General features: G+C 40.0%; 1 protein-coding gene across 7 annotated transcripts in view; it reads left to right on the top strand.

The window, feature by feature from the left end:
* The first annotated feature begins 8455 nt into the window (after positions 1–8455).
* The window catches only part of HERC4 (HECT and RLD domain containing E3 ubiquitin protein ligase 4), a 159944-nt gene continuing 150969 nt past the window's right edge, over positions 8456–17430 (top strand). For 2 of the 7 annotated variants that reach the window (XR_016388057.1, XR_016388056.1), the window contains exons 1-2: positions 8457–8906; positions 10705–11009. Coding sequence is in view for 5 of the 7 variants with exons in the window: in XM_089897562.1 (XP_089753688.1) it covers positions 10784–11009 (226 nt within the window). In the remaining 2 variants the exon portion in view is untranslated. Of the gene's footprint in view, positions 8907–9013; positions 11010–15831; positions 16143–17430 lie in introns of those variants that run through there. The other 5 variants (XM_089897562.1, XM_022590698.3, XM_022590699.3 and 2 more) reach the window with 5 other exon arrangements.

Raw genomic sequence — 17430 nt, 5'->3', positions numbered from 1 at the left:
TGTGTTGTTGGGAATCCCCTTGGTGGTCCAGTGGTTAGGACTCTGTGTTTTCACTGCAGGGGGCACAGGTTCTATCCCTGGTTGGGGAACTAAGATCCTGCATGCTGTGAGGCAAAAAAAAAAAAAAAAGATGTCAATTTCTCTTATAAAAAGTGATAATTGAATAAGATGCACAGCAAGTCTGTTTCTTTTATACCATTAGTTTGAAAGTTAGTAATAAAGGATTCAATAGATGAAGATACTCATGCTGTGGTTGACTTCTATGAAAGAAATAGTACTGTTAATTTGACTAAAACCTGTAGTTAGAATTAGTTTTAGTCCTGATTCTATTTGAAGGCTGTGAGGCATGCCACTTAAAAATATACATATGGGGCTTCCCTGGTGGCGCAGTGGTTGAGAGTCCGACTGCCGATGCAGGGGACACGGGTTCGTGCCCTGGTCTGGGAAGATCCCACATGCCGCGGAGTGGCTGGGCCCGTGAGCCATGGCCGCTGAGCCTGCGCGTCTGGAGCCTGTGCTCCGCAACGGGAGAGGCCACAACAGTGAGAGGCCCGCGTACCACACACACACACACACACACACACACAATATATATATATATACACACATACATATGTACATATGTATATATATGTGTGTTTGTATATACGTATATATATATATATATATATATATATAAGATCTGGGCTTCCCTGGTGGCGCAGTGGTTAAGAATCTGCCTGCCAATGCACGGGACATGTTTTTGAGCCCTGCCCCGGGAAGATCCCACATGCCGTGGAGCAACTAAGCCCGTGTGCCACAACTACTGAGCCTGCGCTCTAGAGCCCACAAGCCACAACTACTGAGCCCACGTGCCACAACTACTGAAGCCTGCACGCCTAGAGCCCGTGCTCTGCAACAAGAGAAGCTACCGCAACGAGAAGTCCGCGCACCACAACGAAGAGTAGCCCCCGGCTCACCGCAACTAGAGAAAGCCCAGGCACAGCAACGAAGACCCAACACAGCCATAAATAAACAAACAAACAAATAAATAAGATCTCACCCTTTGGCTTGATGCAGGTTATATTGCTGATTCACTTTGGTATGGGACCTGGCACAAGGAACAAAAAAAAGCAAACTTTCCAGATTTCATATTTCTAACAGCTAAATTTGAACTTTTCAACCTCAGATATCTTTATGAGACCCTTTGAAATCAGTAGCAACAAAATAGCTCAACTTGCAACCCAAAGTTTGACTGTTAAGCTCTAGTAGTTGAGATTCCGTCTCTTTATTGCTATTTTAATTGTTTTCTTTAAAAGAAAAACACATAGGGACTTCCCTGGTGGTGCAGTGGTTAAGAATCCGCCTGCCAGTGCAGGAGACATGGGTTCGATTTCTGGTCCGGGGAGATCCCACATGCCGCGGAGCAGCTAAGCCTGTGCGCCACAACTACTGAAGCCCTCGTGCCTAGAGCCCGTGCCCCGCAACAAGAGAAGCCACTGCTATGAGAAGCACGTGCACCGCAAGGAAGAGTAGCCCCTGCTTGCCGCAACTAGAGAAAGCCTGCGCACAGCAACAAAGACTCAACACAGCCAAAAATAAAAAAATAAGTAAATTTATTTTTTTAAAAATAGAGAAGAAAAACACATAGACTTAAAAGATTCATATACATACAGATCCCACACTTCATACCATATTTCTTTGGTGATGCTCATTATTAATTAGAACTTGCAGAATTCTCATCTTATGATTGCTGTGGGATAAAATTAATTTTAAAGCATAGTTTATTCTACAGTTAAGACTTTGTTTTTAAAAACAACTTTTTTTTTCTGCCAACCCTCCCCCCTGCAAAAACAAAACAAAACAACAACAACAAACACCATAGTCATTCTGAGCACTTTCTCTGTTTAGAAACTATAGTAACTGGAATAATCACACTGTAATTTCAAAGGCATGGACACATCCCCACATACTGGTCAATGGCCACATTACATGTGATTTTTTTTCAGGCTTATGCCTGTTTGAATGCCAGCTGAATTCCTGTAATTGGATGGAAAACAAACACAAAGAAATTATAGAGTTATAAAAAGAGAGCATTTAAAAAATATTTCAGGTATTTATAATATGATCATTACTACTGTTTCACGCTGGGATACTGTGAAGGAAATTGGAGTCAGAATGTAAATTTAGAGCAGGAAATGAGATTAGTATAAATGTGAGAATGAAAATTGAGAAGGATTCTATAATAAATATCCAGAATTATTATTCTTTATGTTGTTAAGTGGCATATATCATAACATGTAATATTATGAATAAAATTGTTTTGCTTGTATCTATTAAAAAGAGGGGGAAATTTTTTTCTGTGCTTTCTCATTTATGTGGCAGAAGAGAATTCTTTCTCCCATCTCACTCACTTCTGGGCTAGGCCCATACCCTGTAGGATAACAGAAAAAGGACTTTTTATGATGCAGTTCAAAAGGAAGAAAAAGATTGTTACGGGCTGAATTGTGTCCCCCTGCCAAATTCATATGCTTAAGTCCCAATCTCCAGTACCTCAGAATATGACTGTATTTGGAGATGGAGCTTTTTTTTTTTTACGGTACGCGGGCCTTTCGCTGTTGCGGCCTCTCCCGCTGCGGAGCACAGGCTCCGGACGCGCAGGCTCAGCGCCCATGGCTCACGGGCCCAGCCGCTCCGCAGCATGTGGGATCTTCCTGGATCGGAGCGTGAACCCGTGTCCCCTGCATCAGCAGGCGGACTCTCAACCACTGCCCCACCACGGAAGCCCAGAGATGGAGCTTTAAAGTGGTAATTAAGGTAAAATGAGTGGGCCCCAACCCAGTACACCTGGTGTCTCTGTAAGAAGAGACTAGGGCAGAGAGAATGCACAGAGGGAGGAATGGCCATAGGAACACCCAGCGAGGAGGTAGCCATCTGTACGTCAAGGAAAGAGGCCTCAGAAGAAACCAAACCTGCCAACACCTCGATGTCTGACTTCTAGCCTCCAGAACTGTGAGAAAATCAATTTCTGTTGTTTTAAGCCACCCAGTCTGTGGTATTTTGGTATGGCAGCCGTACCACACTAATACAGAAACACACTCTTGATTTTTCAAACTTAAAAAACAGACCACTTCATTTTTCCTAGTCAAAACCTGTCCTTCTCCTTCCTCCTTCAGCAGCTATCCTCATCTTGGTAAATGTCCTCAAGTCAGAAAACTACCAGTGGCCCAGCACTCCTCCCATTCTCTGCTCCCCTACAAACCATCCATCACAACTCTGTTAATTCTATTTCCAAAGTATGTTTTAAATCTACCTTCTTTACTTTATCTCCATCACAACCACCTTAGTCCCCACCGCTATTATCTCCCACTTGGATTATTATAAAAGCCTCCTAAATGATTTATCTCTGCCCATGTTCACCCTCCTTTAATTCAGCAATACTGTGCAGTTCAGCAACAAGAGGAATCTTTTTCTTAACAAATATAATCATTGCCCTCCTCTCCTGGCTTAAAACCCCTGAGCAGGGGCTTCCCTGGTGGCGCAGTGGTTGAGAATCCGCCTGCTAATGCAGGGGACACGGGTTTGAGCCCTGGTCTGGGAGAATCCCACATGCCGCGGAGCAACTAGGCCCGTGAGCCACAACTACTGAGCCTGTGCGTCTGGAGCCTGTGCTCCGCAACAAGAGAGGCTGCGATAGTGAGAGGCCTGCATACTGCGATGAAGAGTGGCCCCCGCTCGCCACAACTAGAGAAAGCCCTCACACAGAAATGAAGACCCAACACAGCAAAAATTAAAAAAAACAACAAAAAAAAACCCCTGAGCAGTACTTAGAGTAAAACTCCTTAATGTGCTCTTACTGACTGCCTGTCACCAAACATTTCTTGTACCCTTGTGCTCCATCTACACTAATTTTCTTTCAGTTCCTGGAAAATGCCAAGTTCTTTCCTGCCTCAAGGGCTTCATGTTTCTCCCTCCACCTAGAATATTTTCTCATCCCTATCTTCACAAGGCTTGATCCTTCTCTTTGGTTTCAGTTTTAATAGCAACTCCTCCACTGAGGACTTTACTGTCCATTCTGTTCAAGGACTTACTCTGTTATTCTCCATCTCTATCTCTTGTTTGTCTCCTTAGTATTTATTACAATTTGGAATACTTTTATTGCCTGCCTACTTGTTTTTTCCTATCTCTACTACTAGAACGGGAAGGCAGCACAGAGTAGGTGTTCAGTAAAGATTTGTTGAAGAATCTTAAAATATCTGACTGCCATGTGTATATTCTAAGCTGAAGCCATAATGCTAGGTCAAAGACCAATGAGAAGGGATGACCATGGGGCCCATAAGACAGGGGATTAAAAGGACAGAATTCTCCAGATGGAGGGACTCACTGAGGGACTGAAGAAAACATGGCCATGCAACCACTTGATTGAAGGCTCCTACCTTGGAAAGCAAGGGTGTGTAAAATAAAATAAAACGGGCTTTTCCTGTTGTCCACTCAAGGTGGAATCTACAATTTGGTGGCAGTAGGTGACAAATTCTTTCGGACAATACCATCCTGTCCTTTCTCCCTTCCTTTTTTTTTGCCATTCCTCACGGCTTATGAGATCTTAGTTCCCTGACCAAGGATCGAACCTGGGCCCCCAGCAGTGGAAGCACAGAGTCCTAACCACTGAACCGCCAGAGAATTCCCTATCCTGTCCTTTCAAAGTTAACAATAAAAGGATTAACCTTGCCATACATATCATTTCCCCACTGTTGGAACTTATGTTGTTTTTAGTTTTTGCTTTTAGAAATAATATAACAATAAACATCTTTGTTCACAGTTTTATTTGCCTGCCTTTTTGTTTTTCTCTCTCTCACCTACCAGAATTGGGAAAGAGGCACATAGTAGGTGCTTAATAAAGATTTGTTGAATCCACCTTGTATTTCCTTAGGACAGAGTCCAGAAGTGATATAATGTAGGTAAATAGTTCTGTGCAATGTCTCACAATAATTATTGCTATTAATATGAACTATTGTTAAATGAAATTTACTGACTCTTGAAACATATTGCCGAATTTACTTATAAAATGGTTGTAATAATTTACGTTGCCAGCACCATTAATTAATTAATTCAATAAATAATTTTTGAGCACATGCTATAGGCCAGGAACTGTTCAAGATATTAAGGAACAGAGCACTTAGGAAAACAAAGTCCCTGCCTTTATGGAGTTTTCTTTCTAGTGAAAAAGACAAACATTTATATATCTACCTATATAATATATATTTCTAGATTTTACATAATTATTTTATCTTTTAATTTTTTATAAATTTATTTTTTTATTTTTGGCTGCGTTGGGTCTTCGTTGCTGTGCACAGGCTTTCTCTAGTTGCGGTGCACAGGCTTTCTCTAGTTGCTTCGTTGTGGTGCGTGGCTTATCTTGTTGCGGAGCACGGGCTCTGGGCACGCAGGCTCAGTAGTTGTGGCGTACGGGCTTAGTTGCTCTGCAGCACGTGGGATCTTCCTGGACCGTGGCTCAAACCCGTGTCCCCTGCATTGGCAGGCGGATTTTTTTTTTTTTTTTTTTTTTTTGCGGTACGCGGGCCTCTCACTGTTGTGGCCTCTCCCGCTGCGGAGCACAGGCTCCAGACGCAAAGGCTCGGCGGCCATGGCTCACGGGCCCAGCTGCTGCGCGGCATGTGTGATCTTCCTGGACCGGGACACGAACCCGTGTCCCCTGCATTGGCAGGCAGACTCTCAACCACTGCCACACCAGGGAAGCCCATGGCAGGCGGATTCTTAACCACTGTGCCACCAGGAAGTCCCAACATAATTATTTTAAATTTATCTATATATAATATATGGAATATAATAAATAAAATATTATACAATAAATATCAGGTAGTGATAACAGATATAAAATAAAGCAGGATAAGTTATTGAGAGTGAGGGGCTAGTTTTTTTGGTTAGGGTGATCAGGGAAGACTGGGGAGGTGACATGAGCAGAGACTTGAATGAAGGAAGTTAGGTGGGGTACAGCACAAGCAGTATGGCTATATGGAAGGGAGCAGGGGAAAGAGTGGGACAGGATGAATACCTAGTTTAGTGGTCTCTCAACAGTCTGAGCTTTTTTTAAAATGAAAATAACACGATAGGTAAAAAATATTTTACTTTTGTTCTAAATAAGAATTATATCATTATTTGTGATATGGAATGCTTTCCCAAAAGTTCTCTTACTACTTGTTAGTTCAGGAGAGATAATGTTAGCAATAATAAAGCTAACATTTACAAAATACTGGCCATGTTCAAGGCACTGTACATGTTACCTTATTAAATCCTCACAACCCAGTGAGGTATGGATTATTAACTTCCCCCGTTTATAGAAATTGTGACTGAGAAGTAATTTTCTGTAAAACAGACCATTAGTAAATGTCTGTAGGTGTTTTGGGGAGGATAGAAGGACAGAGGTCTGAGTGGCCTGTAGGCTCAGGCTCTGAGTCCAGACAAACCAGCACCACAGGCCATACTCATCATCAATTACTCATGCTGCTTTTATACAACAAATTCACATTATCCTAATAAACTTCTGATCCTATACTTGTTTCACTTTTAAGGTAATCACAGGCTATTTTCTGAGATCTTGTATCACAGTTTCATAGATTTATAAGGTTAAAAGGAACATCTAGAAAAGTCTTTTCCACTTTCTACAAGCAAGACCTATATTTAAAAATATTCTAGCGAGAGATGCATCCATGTAGCAGAGATAGCTGTCCACTAATTCATGCTCTCTCTTCTATGGCATAAAGTAGTACCAGCAAACTCAGCAGGGGTTATGTTTCCCAGTCCCCTTGCATCTAGGGGTGTTGTTCTTGCTAACGTTATGTGTGCAGATGTGATATGTGGCACCTCCCAGACAAAAGTTTTAAGAAGCTCCTGGTGCCCTCATCTCCCCAAGTTCCTGGAAATTAGTTTTGACTCATTAGGAACACCCACTTGGAATGTTAAAAAGGTAAAAAATACACTCTTATTATGTTAACACTCATATTTTAGTGTTTATTTGTTGCAGCATCTATTACATATCTTAAAGACCCAAATCCCATAACTTCCCCTTTAATAATATATTCTGAGGCATCAAGTCCTGAAGGTTAAAAGACAACGAAAGCCCTACAAGGGCAACGAAGCTATCAAAATAAGAAGTATGTTTCATGGGCAACATCACCACTCCTAGTATTGAAATTATGCTTTCTTTGCTTAAGTACCTTGTCATTTTTATTCTTATTTCTGTAATATACAGAAATAAGGTTGTGGGTTGAATTGGGTTGCCAAGAGATGGTTGAAGTCCCAGCTTCCAGTGCCTGAGAATGTGACCTTATTGGGAAATAGGGTCTTTGCAGATGCAATCCAGTTAAAAAGAGGTCACAATGGATTAGGGCGGGTCTTAATCTAATGACTAGTGTCCTTGTAAGAGGGACATTTGGACAGAGAAACACAGGGAAGAACACCATGTGGAGATGGAGGCAGGGATTCGAGTTGTGCATCTACAAACCAAAGAATGCCAAGGATTGTCAGCAGCCACCAGAAGCTAAGACAGAAGTATGGAGAAGATTCTCTGAGACCCCAAGAGACAACCAATCCTGCTGCCTCTTTGATTTCAGATTTCTGGCCTCCATAACTGTGAGACAATAAATTTCTGTTGTTTCAAGCCATCCAATTTGTAGTATAGTGTTACGGCAGCCCTAAGAAACTAAAACACATACATATTCTAGCACAAACACTTTCCAATCTGAAATATATTTTTCAGTGAGATAAAGAAACATGGCTTACTGTGGAATTCTTTCTAGGTTCTCAACATTCACTCTGAAGTCAAGGTACTAGAAAAGTCTGACATAAAATTTCAAGAGTGCCTTGTTTCAGGTTTTCCTCCTTGACTGGCCTAGGAAATCCGGAGTTTGTTTTTGTGAGGCAGGGACTCTAGCCATATACATTATTTAATTTTCTCTAAATGAAGGAGGCCCTGCGTTATAAGTTTAGCTTCCAGGGAGAGTGCAGAAAGTGATGGCAGCCAACACTTTATCAGGAGCCTGAACTGGTGGTGTTGATGTTTAATGCCAGTAGGCTCCATCATTGCTGCAATACATCTGGCATCCTCAGAATAGCTCCAGTTGGGGCTAAGGGATAAAATAAAATACTTCAACAACCTTTATATCCGTATTTGTGATGTTTTATCTGCTACTTAAAATTCTCCTTGGATAAAGGTGGAATAAAATAATAGAAACTGGAACTAATAGGCAAAAAGACAACCTAGCCAAAAAAGGAAGAGATTTTCTTCACTAAAAGGCCCTAGTGCACGCTGAAACGCTGTGACAAGACACACCAAACACCTCCATTTGTCTTGCAAATTCCAACTTCTGTGCTTGGCATTTTTCTCTCAAGGAAAGGCAAAGCACCACACTGCGCAGGCGCCCGGGTCGGTGTGCCCTGGGAGGATTCCGGCGCAGGCGCGCGGGCCACGAAGTGGGCGGGCTCGCGCGCGTGCTCCGCGGTTCACTTCCGGCCGACGCCGACCCCCTCCCCCTCACCCCGCGTTGCCTCCTCCCTCTCTCCCTTCTCCTCCCCAGTCTGCCCCAACTCTTCCCCACCCCCAGCGCTCTCCGCCTCGCTCGCCTCCTGTCCTTCCCCTCCCGCTCCATCCGGGTCGCTGACGGCTGGCTCTGGGCTAGAGGGCAGTGGCGGCTGCTTTTCTCTGAGGAACCCGGTAAAGTTTCACAGGAGCCGAGGAGGTGAGCCGCGGAGCAGCTTCACCGGCGCCGGAGGAGCTCTGGTGTTCGCAGCCACTGGCTGAAGGAGGAGGGTCCGGGAGCTGGAAACCTGTCTCAGCTGCTGCGCTGCCTCCCTCTTGCGGGAGGCGCCGCCCCCAGCCGCCCTGGGCTTCCCCTGCCTTGAAGGGCCGGGTGAGTCGTTGCCCCGGTGGGTTCGGGGGCGTGTGACGGCGTTAGGGAGGGGGCTGGGCAGATACAGGCCGGCCTGGCGCTGGGTGCTTTCTCAGCGTTTCCTCGGGCGGGGGTGGGGGGACGAGGGCAGTGTCGGGCCCCCTGGCCCGGGGGCTGGAATGTCGCACCTCCCCGGGGAAGGGCCTCCCTGGGACAGGGGCCGCCGAGGTGCCGAGCCTCGTGCGCCGGCCTCTGCGGCTACTGCGAGCGGACGGCTGCAGCAGTTGACTGGTCGGCCCGCGAGGTTGGGTGTGTGCAGATGATTTCTCTCTCCCGGTCCCCGTAAGCTGATCTCAGTGCATATTCAGGGAATGATGGGAATAAACTGCTTCTGTTTCCCCTACCTGTTGCTGGCGAGAGGACGCCTTTCCCATTACCCCTCTTTTTTAAAGAAAAGGATTGTTAAACCTCGTGCGTTGGAATTTGGGGTGTTGTCCTGTCCTCTCCTTAAAAAAACAAAACAAAAACCGGGAAGACAGTGCAGAACTCTCGTGAACTATCGGGTTCTGATGCCCCCAAAAGAATAAAATCAAACTTTTCTTAATGGATGGGTCATGGATGGAATGAGACAGCTTCAGCACTTGCTAGCCCGCACTTAGGAAAGTTGGGTTTTGAAACTTCTTAGGTTCTTTGTAAGGAATGTGGGTACCTACACGGGAATAAGGCTGACTTCCTGTAATTGTGTTATTTAGTAACGCGATATATCTAAAAATCTGTGTAGGTTTAGATGAAGTGGACTCTTTGTTATCCGTGTCTATATAAGCGAAGAAATATTCAGTCACCGTACTGGAAAGTTCTACAGATTTCGCCACCAGACTCTCAGTGTCCCAGTCCGCATTTCTGTTCTCGAAAAATCGGCAGTGCCGGAGTTATTTGCAGTTTTTTTTCCATCTTCAAATAATTGTCTTAGGGGTATAGATAGATGTAGATCGCCTTCGGGAGATATTTTTCAGTCATGGTTCCCACTCGAAATAGAAAATGTTGAATTTTGGGGGAGAGTCTTGATCTTTAAACTGCATACTTTTGTATTATAATTAGGTACACTGATTGAGTTTTTAAATTAAATTAGTAGTGAGGTCAGAGTGTTAATATTTTGATTTGTAAAGTATGATCTTTGGAGGTGATTTTCTTAATATCAAAGCTTACCTAGAGAACTGTAATTTTATCTGGGGCCTGTTAGTTGGAAGAGTCTTTTAAGTCGTGGAAAACTTAAAGTTTCCATTATTGGCTTTATTTCTAGTACAGATAAGAACTTCAGTTTTCTGTTAATGTGGAGGTAGGTGTTAGAAAATCTAATTATTCTGTGACTTGAGGGAGATTGCAAGGTTTTATGTTTCTATAGTTGGCTAAATTTTTCACTGAGTATATATCTGATTTTGGGGGCAGTGGATAGATGTCATATTTCTTGCTCGCACTGAAGTTATTCAAAGCAAAAAGGAAAAAAAAGATTAATTTCATCAGGATACTTAATATTTCAATTTGATTAGTCTATTATAAGGCAACAAAAAGTCAAAACTAGTTAATATTTAGATTTTGCAAAGAATCATGGGGAGTGATGTATTTTTCCTAAACATTTCTGTATGATAATTTAAAAAATATACAACTGATTGGTTTTTGAAATTGAATGATACTTCTGTAACACATTATAAAGTAAATTTCATGTTTACTACATAGTGATTATTGTAGCTTAGTACTTGAAAGAGCAGTTATACATTATGTTTCCTTTGAAGTCATATTAACTTTTTTTCTATCTTCTCAGACATAGGGATACCTCCAGCTTGCCAGTGTTTCAGAAGGGAGTGTTTTATTGAAACTGGAAGACCAAAAGAATTACAAACATGTTGTGCTGGGGAAATGCATCTTTTGGACAGCTAGGTTTGGGTGGAATTGATGAAGAAATTGTACTAGAGCCCAGAAAAAGTGACTTTTTTATAAATAAAAAGGTTCGAGATGTAGGATGTGGACTCAGACATACTGTATTTGTTCTGGATGATGGAACAGTATACACATGTGGATGTAATGATCTAGGGCAGCTAGGTCATGAAAAATCGAGAAAGAAACCAGGTAAGTTGAAAATTTTTTTGTTTGCTATTTCTAATAATTATATCATTTAAGTTTGAAATGTCAAAACAATTTCTCTAGTCCTAAACCCATGTTTTCTTTTTATCAGGCTTTAAAAGCAAACCAGGCATTAAATAGATCCTTTACAGTTTGCATGCTTCTAAGTAGTTTAATTATTTTGTGGTTTCTTTTTTTAACAACTGCTATTATAAACCCTTATTTTTTTTTTATTCTTTTTTTTTTTTTTTTTTTTTGCGGTACGCGGGCCTCTCACTGTTGTGGCCTCTCCCGTTGCGGAGCACAGGCTCCGGATGCGCAGGCTCACGGGCCTAGCGGCTCACGGGCCTAGCGGCTCACGGGCCTAGCCGCTCCGCGGAATGTGGGATCTTCGCGGACCGGGTCACGAACCCACGTCCCCTGCATCGGCAGGCGGACTCTCAACCACTGCGCCGCCAGGGAAGCCCTGCAAACCCTTACTGTATGAAGCTGTGGTTTCAGAACATAATTATGGTGATGTAAAACAATAGCGAAAACTACCCTGCAGTGTATAGATCTTCTTTGGTACTAAGTATATTGGTATAGAATATACAGTATGTAGGTCCTCTTTTATCAGTACTGGTCAGCCACCCTGGGCAGATTTTATTTTTTATCTTCTTTTTTTTGGGGGGGGGCAGATTTTATTTTATTTTATATTTATATTTTTATTTTTTGCGGTACGCGGGCCTCTCACCGCTGTGGCCTCTCCTGTTGCGGAGCACAGACTGTGGACGCGCAGGCTCAGCAGCCATGGCTCACGGGCCCAGCCGCTCCGCGGCATGTGGGATCTTCCCGGACCGGGGCACGAACCCGTGTCCCCTGCATCGGCAGGCGGACTCTCAACCACTGTGCCACCAGGGAAGCCCTGGGCAGATTTTAAATGCATAATTTACTGTGTTGTGTTCCATGTATCAGAAAGGGGGAAAATTAAGATGAAAGCTTTTTACTTTCACTTAGTTGCTGAAAATATAATCCTAAGTATTCTCTTGTTCTTCCTATTATATTTTAAGTACATGATTTCATTTAGTTTGAAATATCTTTTATTTCCCTAGTATCTTACTTTCAAGTAATAACACTAGCTATTAAAAGTTTTGTGTCTATGAGATGTCCTGATTATGTAGTAGCCATACGAACCAAATTTAAAATAATTTGTAGGGTAATGAGAATTTTGAGGAATTTGGTCACATTTCATGTTCTGTTTTCCTGGATATACATATTTTAAGGTCAAATATTACCACATTTAGAAAAATTGTTAGGTGAATTGCACTTTCAGTTGTGTTAACTAAAAGTTAATTCTTAAGATGGTGAATTCAGATAAGATTACAGCTGTACTGATTTACAGTTTCTTTTAACTTTAACAATAATGGCACCTCAGTATTTTCTATGGCAGTTATCTTTCTTTACCACGTCATTATTTAAGTTGGTTCTATTGTTAGTCTACTTTTGAGAGGTTAATATAAGTATAATAAGGTATTAAATTAAGGTATGTTACTCTTTTTTCATACCATCTCACCATCATGCCCAGCCTCACTTTTCTAACTTGTAAATTATGGTGTAGTTTTCATCCTTTGTTGATAGGGTTTTAATCTCTTTTCTTCTGCCTTGATTTGTAATTTAATTTTTTTGGATGAATACTAGTGATGCTTAATACAATAGGTTTAATTATTGCAAAACTCAAGGTAAATGGTAGTTTTCTTGTACTCTACCTCATGAAGAATATTCTATGGAATCTTATCAGATTTTCATAATCTTAGGCATTAAGGTTGTCATGTTGTTAGACATGAATGGTAATTTATTGTTATGTATTTGTTATCACTGCTTCAGAGGCAGATGGATCCTTTACCTTTTTTGCTTAGCTTGGAATGCTGCCTCAGGTTGAGATTTTCATGGTATTGGGGCTGTTACTATTCTTATACTTAACATGTCCCACAGAAATAACTGAAAATATCTCTGTATTGCTTTAGTAATTTCTCAGAGGCCTCAGGGCAAGTAGAAAGTACAAAGCTAGCAAAAAGAAATTGCCAATATAGTTACTGAAATTTACTAAGATTTACATTTTTTAAATGTTATTAAACATCTGTTCTGTGTCTAACACAAGGGTGATAGACACTGTGCACTAATAGTATAATGATTATTATAGTGCCTGGAACAGCTTTTAACCCTATAGGTGAGGTTCTGAGAAACTTAACTAGCCAGAAGAGGCTTCTTTGTGGTCATGCTGACACTGTGATGATTACGTTGTGACATTTATATCACTCTATTGATTCATCGTGGAAGCAATATTTGGTGATATAAAGTTGGGAGGGTGGGTTTACCTAATTTTTGATACCTCTTTAGGATTGCCTTGTTGTCCAGAGTACATCACAGTCTATGGAATAGAAAAATGAAAGGCATAAACTTTGTCTTTGAAAAATTTAGAGCCTGGGTTGGGCATTAAGGCATATGTAAATGAAATAACTAGAGAGAATTGAAATTTGACCTGATGTGGTATGTATTTTGAGACTGGGAAGTTTAAATGATGGGAAATGTCATTGTGGGATAGAATTGAAGAGTTCTGGGAGAAAATGAAGCCTTAAGTTTAATTCAATGATTGGTCACATAAATAGCCAGAAGATAAATCTAGAGCTGAAATAGCTTTATGGAAGAGAATCCTTATCCTGAGAAAAACTTTTTATTGCTAGAAGTCCAGATTCAATGATGTATTGAAGTGTACCTAGTTAAAGAGGTAGGAAAAAGTAAAAGTTCAAAGGGAGGTAGTTGCTCTGATAGGAGCTTAATCTTTTAACCTCAGTTTTGATTTAAGGGGATTGAGTGGAAAATGTAATAATGTTTTTAACCAAAATTATTTCTCTTTGGAATAATTCCTTAATGATTTAAATATACTCCTTTTCTAGCCTTTTTTTTTTTTAATTTGTGAGTTTGAGGAATGACTTAGAAGATACAGAGTTCTCATTTAATTGCTTTTGAAGTCTTTGGGTAACAGAATGAGTCTGGTTGAATTTTAGGACCATGTAATAAACAATAGTTCACTTCATCAGAGCTTTAAACTTGTGTCATGAAGAAAGCAAACAGAAAGCTAAGAATTGTTTTCTTATAGAGATTGGCTTTATAAGCATACTGAATATTAAGAAGTAAAAGAGAAAGAGGTCGCCTCATTCATTAAGAATAAGCTATTCTTGAGAGTCATGGTAACGTCCTGGATGACTCAGCCTTACAGTGTAGTAAATAGATTTGACCTATGGCCTGTTGGGAGAAGTTTCCATTCTGGACATTCTAGTAACCACATGGGAAGATTTCACTCATTTCCTTTATTATACCAAGAGTGCAGATTACATCCATGTTCATCTCCGTTCTCTTGTATATGTATAATCCTTGCTGTCACTACTAGCTCTTTCTGAACTATTTCCAGAGAAGTGAACATCTATTTCACTTTCATGTATGTATTTTTCCTTCATAGGAATTTTTTTAAACCTTTTAAAATCTAGAGGCGCTCAGTTTTTTCCTTAGTTCGTAGCTAACAGGTAAATAGTATATTTAATCTTCAAAGTGCTAGGTCAGTCCACCTAAATAAAGTGTTAGTTTTATTTTTGTACTTCCAAATTTGCTTCTGGAAAATTTAAGATAACATTTAGGAAGTGTACTTTTCTTAATAAGATTATTTACTCACTGTGTATCCACCATAGGTAGAATTTGGTGTCCATGGACCTAAATATATGTTTTACACACCTGTTTCCATTTGTTTTGTGTTAGAAACAGTGCTAACCTATTTTATGTCCATAATTTGAAAATAGTGTGATACAGTTTGTTAAAAATGACTGTTTTAATAGCGTTTTATGGTGTACAAAGTTCTTTTGCATAGATTATGTATCTTATTTAATCCTCACAACAGTCTTGCTTGTTAGCTAGGGCAGGTGTTATGGTCCCCCTTTTTCAGATGAGGAAACTGAAGTTAAAAGAGCTTAACCACTAGAGTAGTAAATATTAAGAGAACATTCTAAACCCTGTGGTTTTATCTTTATCCCACAAAGTTTTGCCCCTGCCATATTTAGAAGGTAGAGGAATATTTATTCAAGGAGGAAACTAGTTTACATGATTATTTTAATGTAATTCTGAGGGTTTAAAAAACTGTTAAAAATTACTATTTTATGACTAAAGGTATACAATGATGACACCATGTTTTTTTAATCCCTCCCCAGTCCCTTCCCTGTGCATAAATTCAAAGAGAAGCCATTTTAGGAACCGTGTAAGAAGGTTGAGAATTCTAGTTTCAGATGTAATATTGTATCAACACTAACTAAAAATTCAAATATATATGTTTTATTCTTGAACTGAAGACTGACTTCATTGCAAAGCCAGTAATAGATAAAGTTTTGAATAGTATGATAAAATTTTTTGTAGCTTGTGCTCAACTCTTCTACTGAAGATAAAAATATTATGAGCATTGATTCTGTTTTTTGTGGCCCAAAATGGTAATTTCTACTGTTGATCATTCCAATAAAAACATTTTGGTCATATAGCAGTAATTTGCTTGCCTTTCTTCTTCATTTTCTGACCTGCTCTCTCTTTTCATAAAACATAAATCTATAAATGAACTCCTTAAAATATAGTTGAAATTTAAAAAGTAATATAGGAAAATAAATGTATAAATATGGGAAATAAAATTGTTCATATAAGAGTGGATTAAAAAATTCAAATAATCCCATATATTCCTTAATGAACCAAAGAAGCTCATTATGTTTTATAACTACTAATTTTCATAATACCTTTTAAGGAAGAGAAGGATGTGGATGATATGAAGACTTGAAAAAATAATTACTTGGTTCAGGAATGGAGGCTTGCTTTGGATGCTTTACTTTGAGAAAGGTTAGTGTCCAAGAATCACAGTGTTGAGGGTAGGGAAAAAAAATCATAATGCAAACAGATGACTACTGTTAGAGAGATGTATAATAATACTTTACTTTGTGTAGGACCCTACATCTGAGGAATTTCAAGAGCATTACACAATAACTCATGGTTCCTTTCAAAATGCTTGTGACACAATTTGCAAGAATTATCCTCATCTTAGGGGATAAATTTACGGAGAAATGGCAGCACAAGTTGGTAAGTAACTTGTCAAAACAGCAGGTGACTGGTGAACAGCTATAAATTGAATCTGAAAATTTAAGTCTACCAGTCTCCTACCTTATTCACTAAATTGTGCTTATGTTTAGAATTATTTACAGTAGTATCTTCTATTTGAGGCAGATCAAATACTAATGCACAGATTGTTTTTTTGCCATTCTATTGATGGCCTATTGAAATGAATCATTATTTTACCAAGATGCTTGCATTGTGATACCACTTTGGTATTTCATCATAACCTTGTGTGGTATGAAGAATATTTAAGCAAAGGAACAAAAACTTACTGTGGTAACACACAGTCTTCTTTCCTCTGTTATATATCATATTCTCTATCCCTTTGTTGTCTACTGCTGTGCTGTGCTACTATCCAAGGTCCATAGTAACTGCCAGGCACAACTGATTTGGTGGCTAACATTGGAACTTGGGTTAATTATGTTGTATCAAGTCTGCCATGTATCTCTCTGTAGGATGCATTGGTTTGGTGAATGCTTTATAAAACCATTAACCCACAGAGAAGCAATGATAGTAGTAGATGCCTAATCTGAACAGTCTAACAAATAGGGGCTTCTTTAAATGATTTGGAACCAATGATTTTCTCTTTGTGTTTGGTATGTTAGTGTTTTTTTCTGATTGGAAGTGAGCCACATATGTTCCTTGAAAGAACAGGAGTATGGAAAGTTTCACAGTTTGAGCAGTTACTAAGGATTCTTGTTACAGATGATAGCCAAGATGGTCTAGGTTCTATCACCTTAGTATAAGTACAGCCGTCTCTCAGAATCCGTGGAGGATTGGTTCCAGGAGCCTCGAAGATACCAAAATCCATGGATGCTCAAGTCCCTTACATAAAATGGCATAGTATTTGCATATAACCTACACATATATTTTAAATCATTTCTAGATTACTTATAATACCTAATACAATGTAAATAGCTATAAATACAATGTAAATGATATGTAAATAGCTGCTGGCATGGGAAATTCAAGTTTTGCTTTTTGGAAATTTCTGGAATTTTTTTTTTTTTTCCCAAATACAGTTGACCTTTGAACAACATGGGTGTTAGGGGTGCTGATCCCCCATGCAAGTGAAAGGCTCCATACTGCTATCTCTGCCTTAAGAACAAAGGGATTGAAAGTGACTCATCCAAGGGCAAGAAGCTGAAACAGTTTGGATAGAATCAGAACTCAAACCCTAGCTTTATTATTCCACATTTTGTGATCTCTGAGCATAAACTTTTCCCTTACACAAAGATCTGTAAAATGAAAATAC

This window comes from Delphinapterus leucas, chromosome 16, assembly GCF_059928025.1.
Source record: "Delphinapterus leucas isolate spDelLeu-1000000601 "Yukka" chromosome 16, BTC_Dleu_Yukka2, whole genome shotgun sequence".
Taxonomy (NCBI): domain Eukaryota; kingdom Metazoa; phylum Chordata; class Mammalia; order Artiodactyla; family Monodontidae; genus Delphinapterus; species Delphinapterus leucas.
This window is presented reverse-complemented; position numbering and strand designations above follow the sequence as displayed.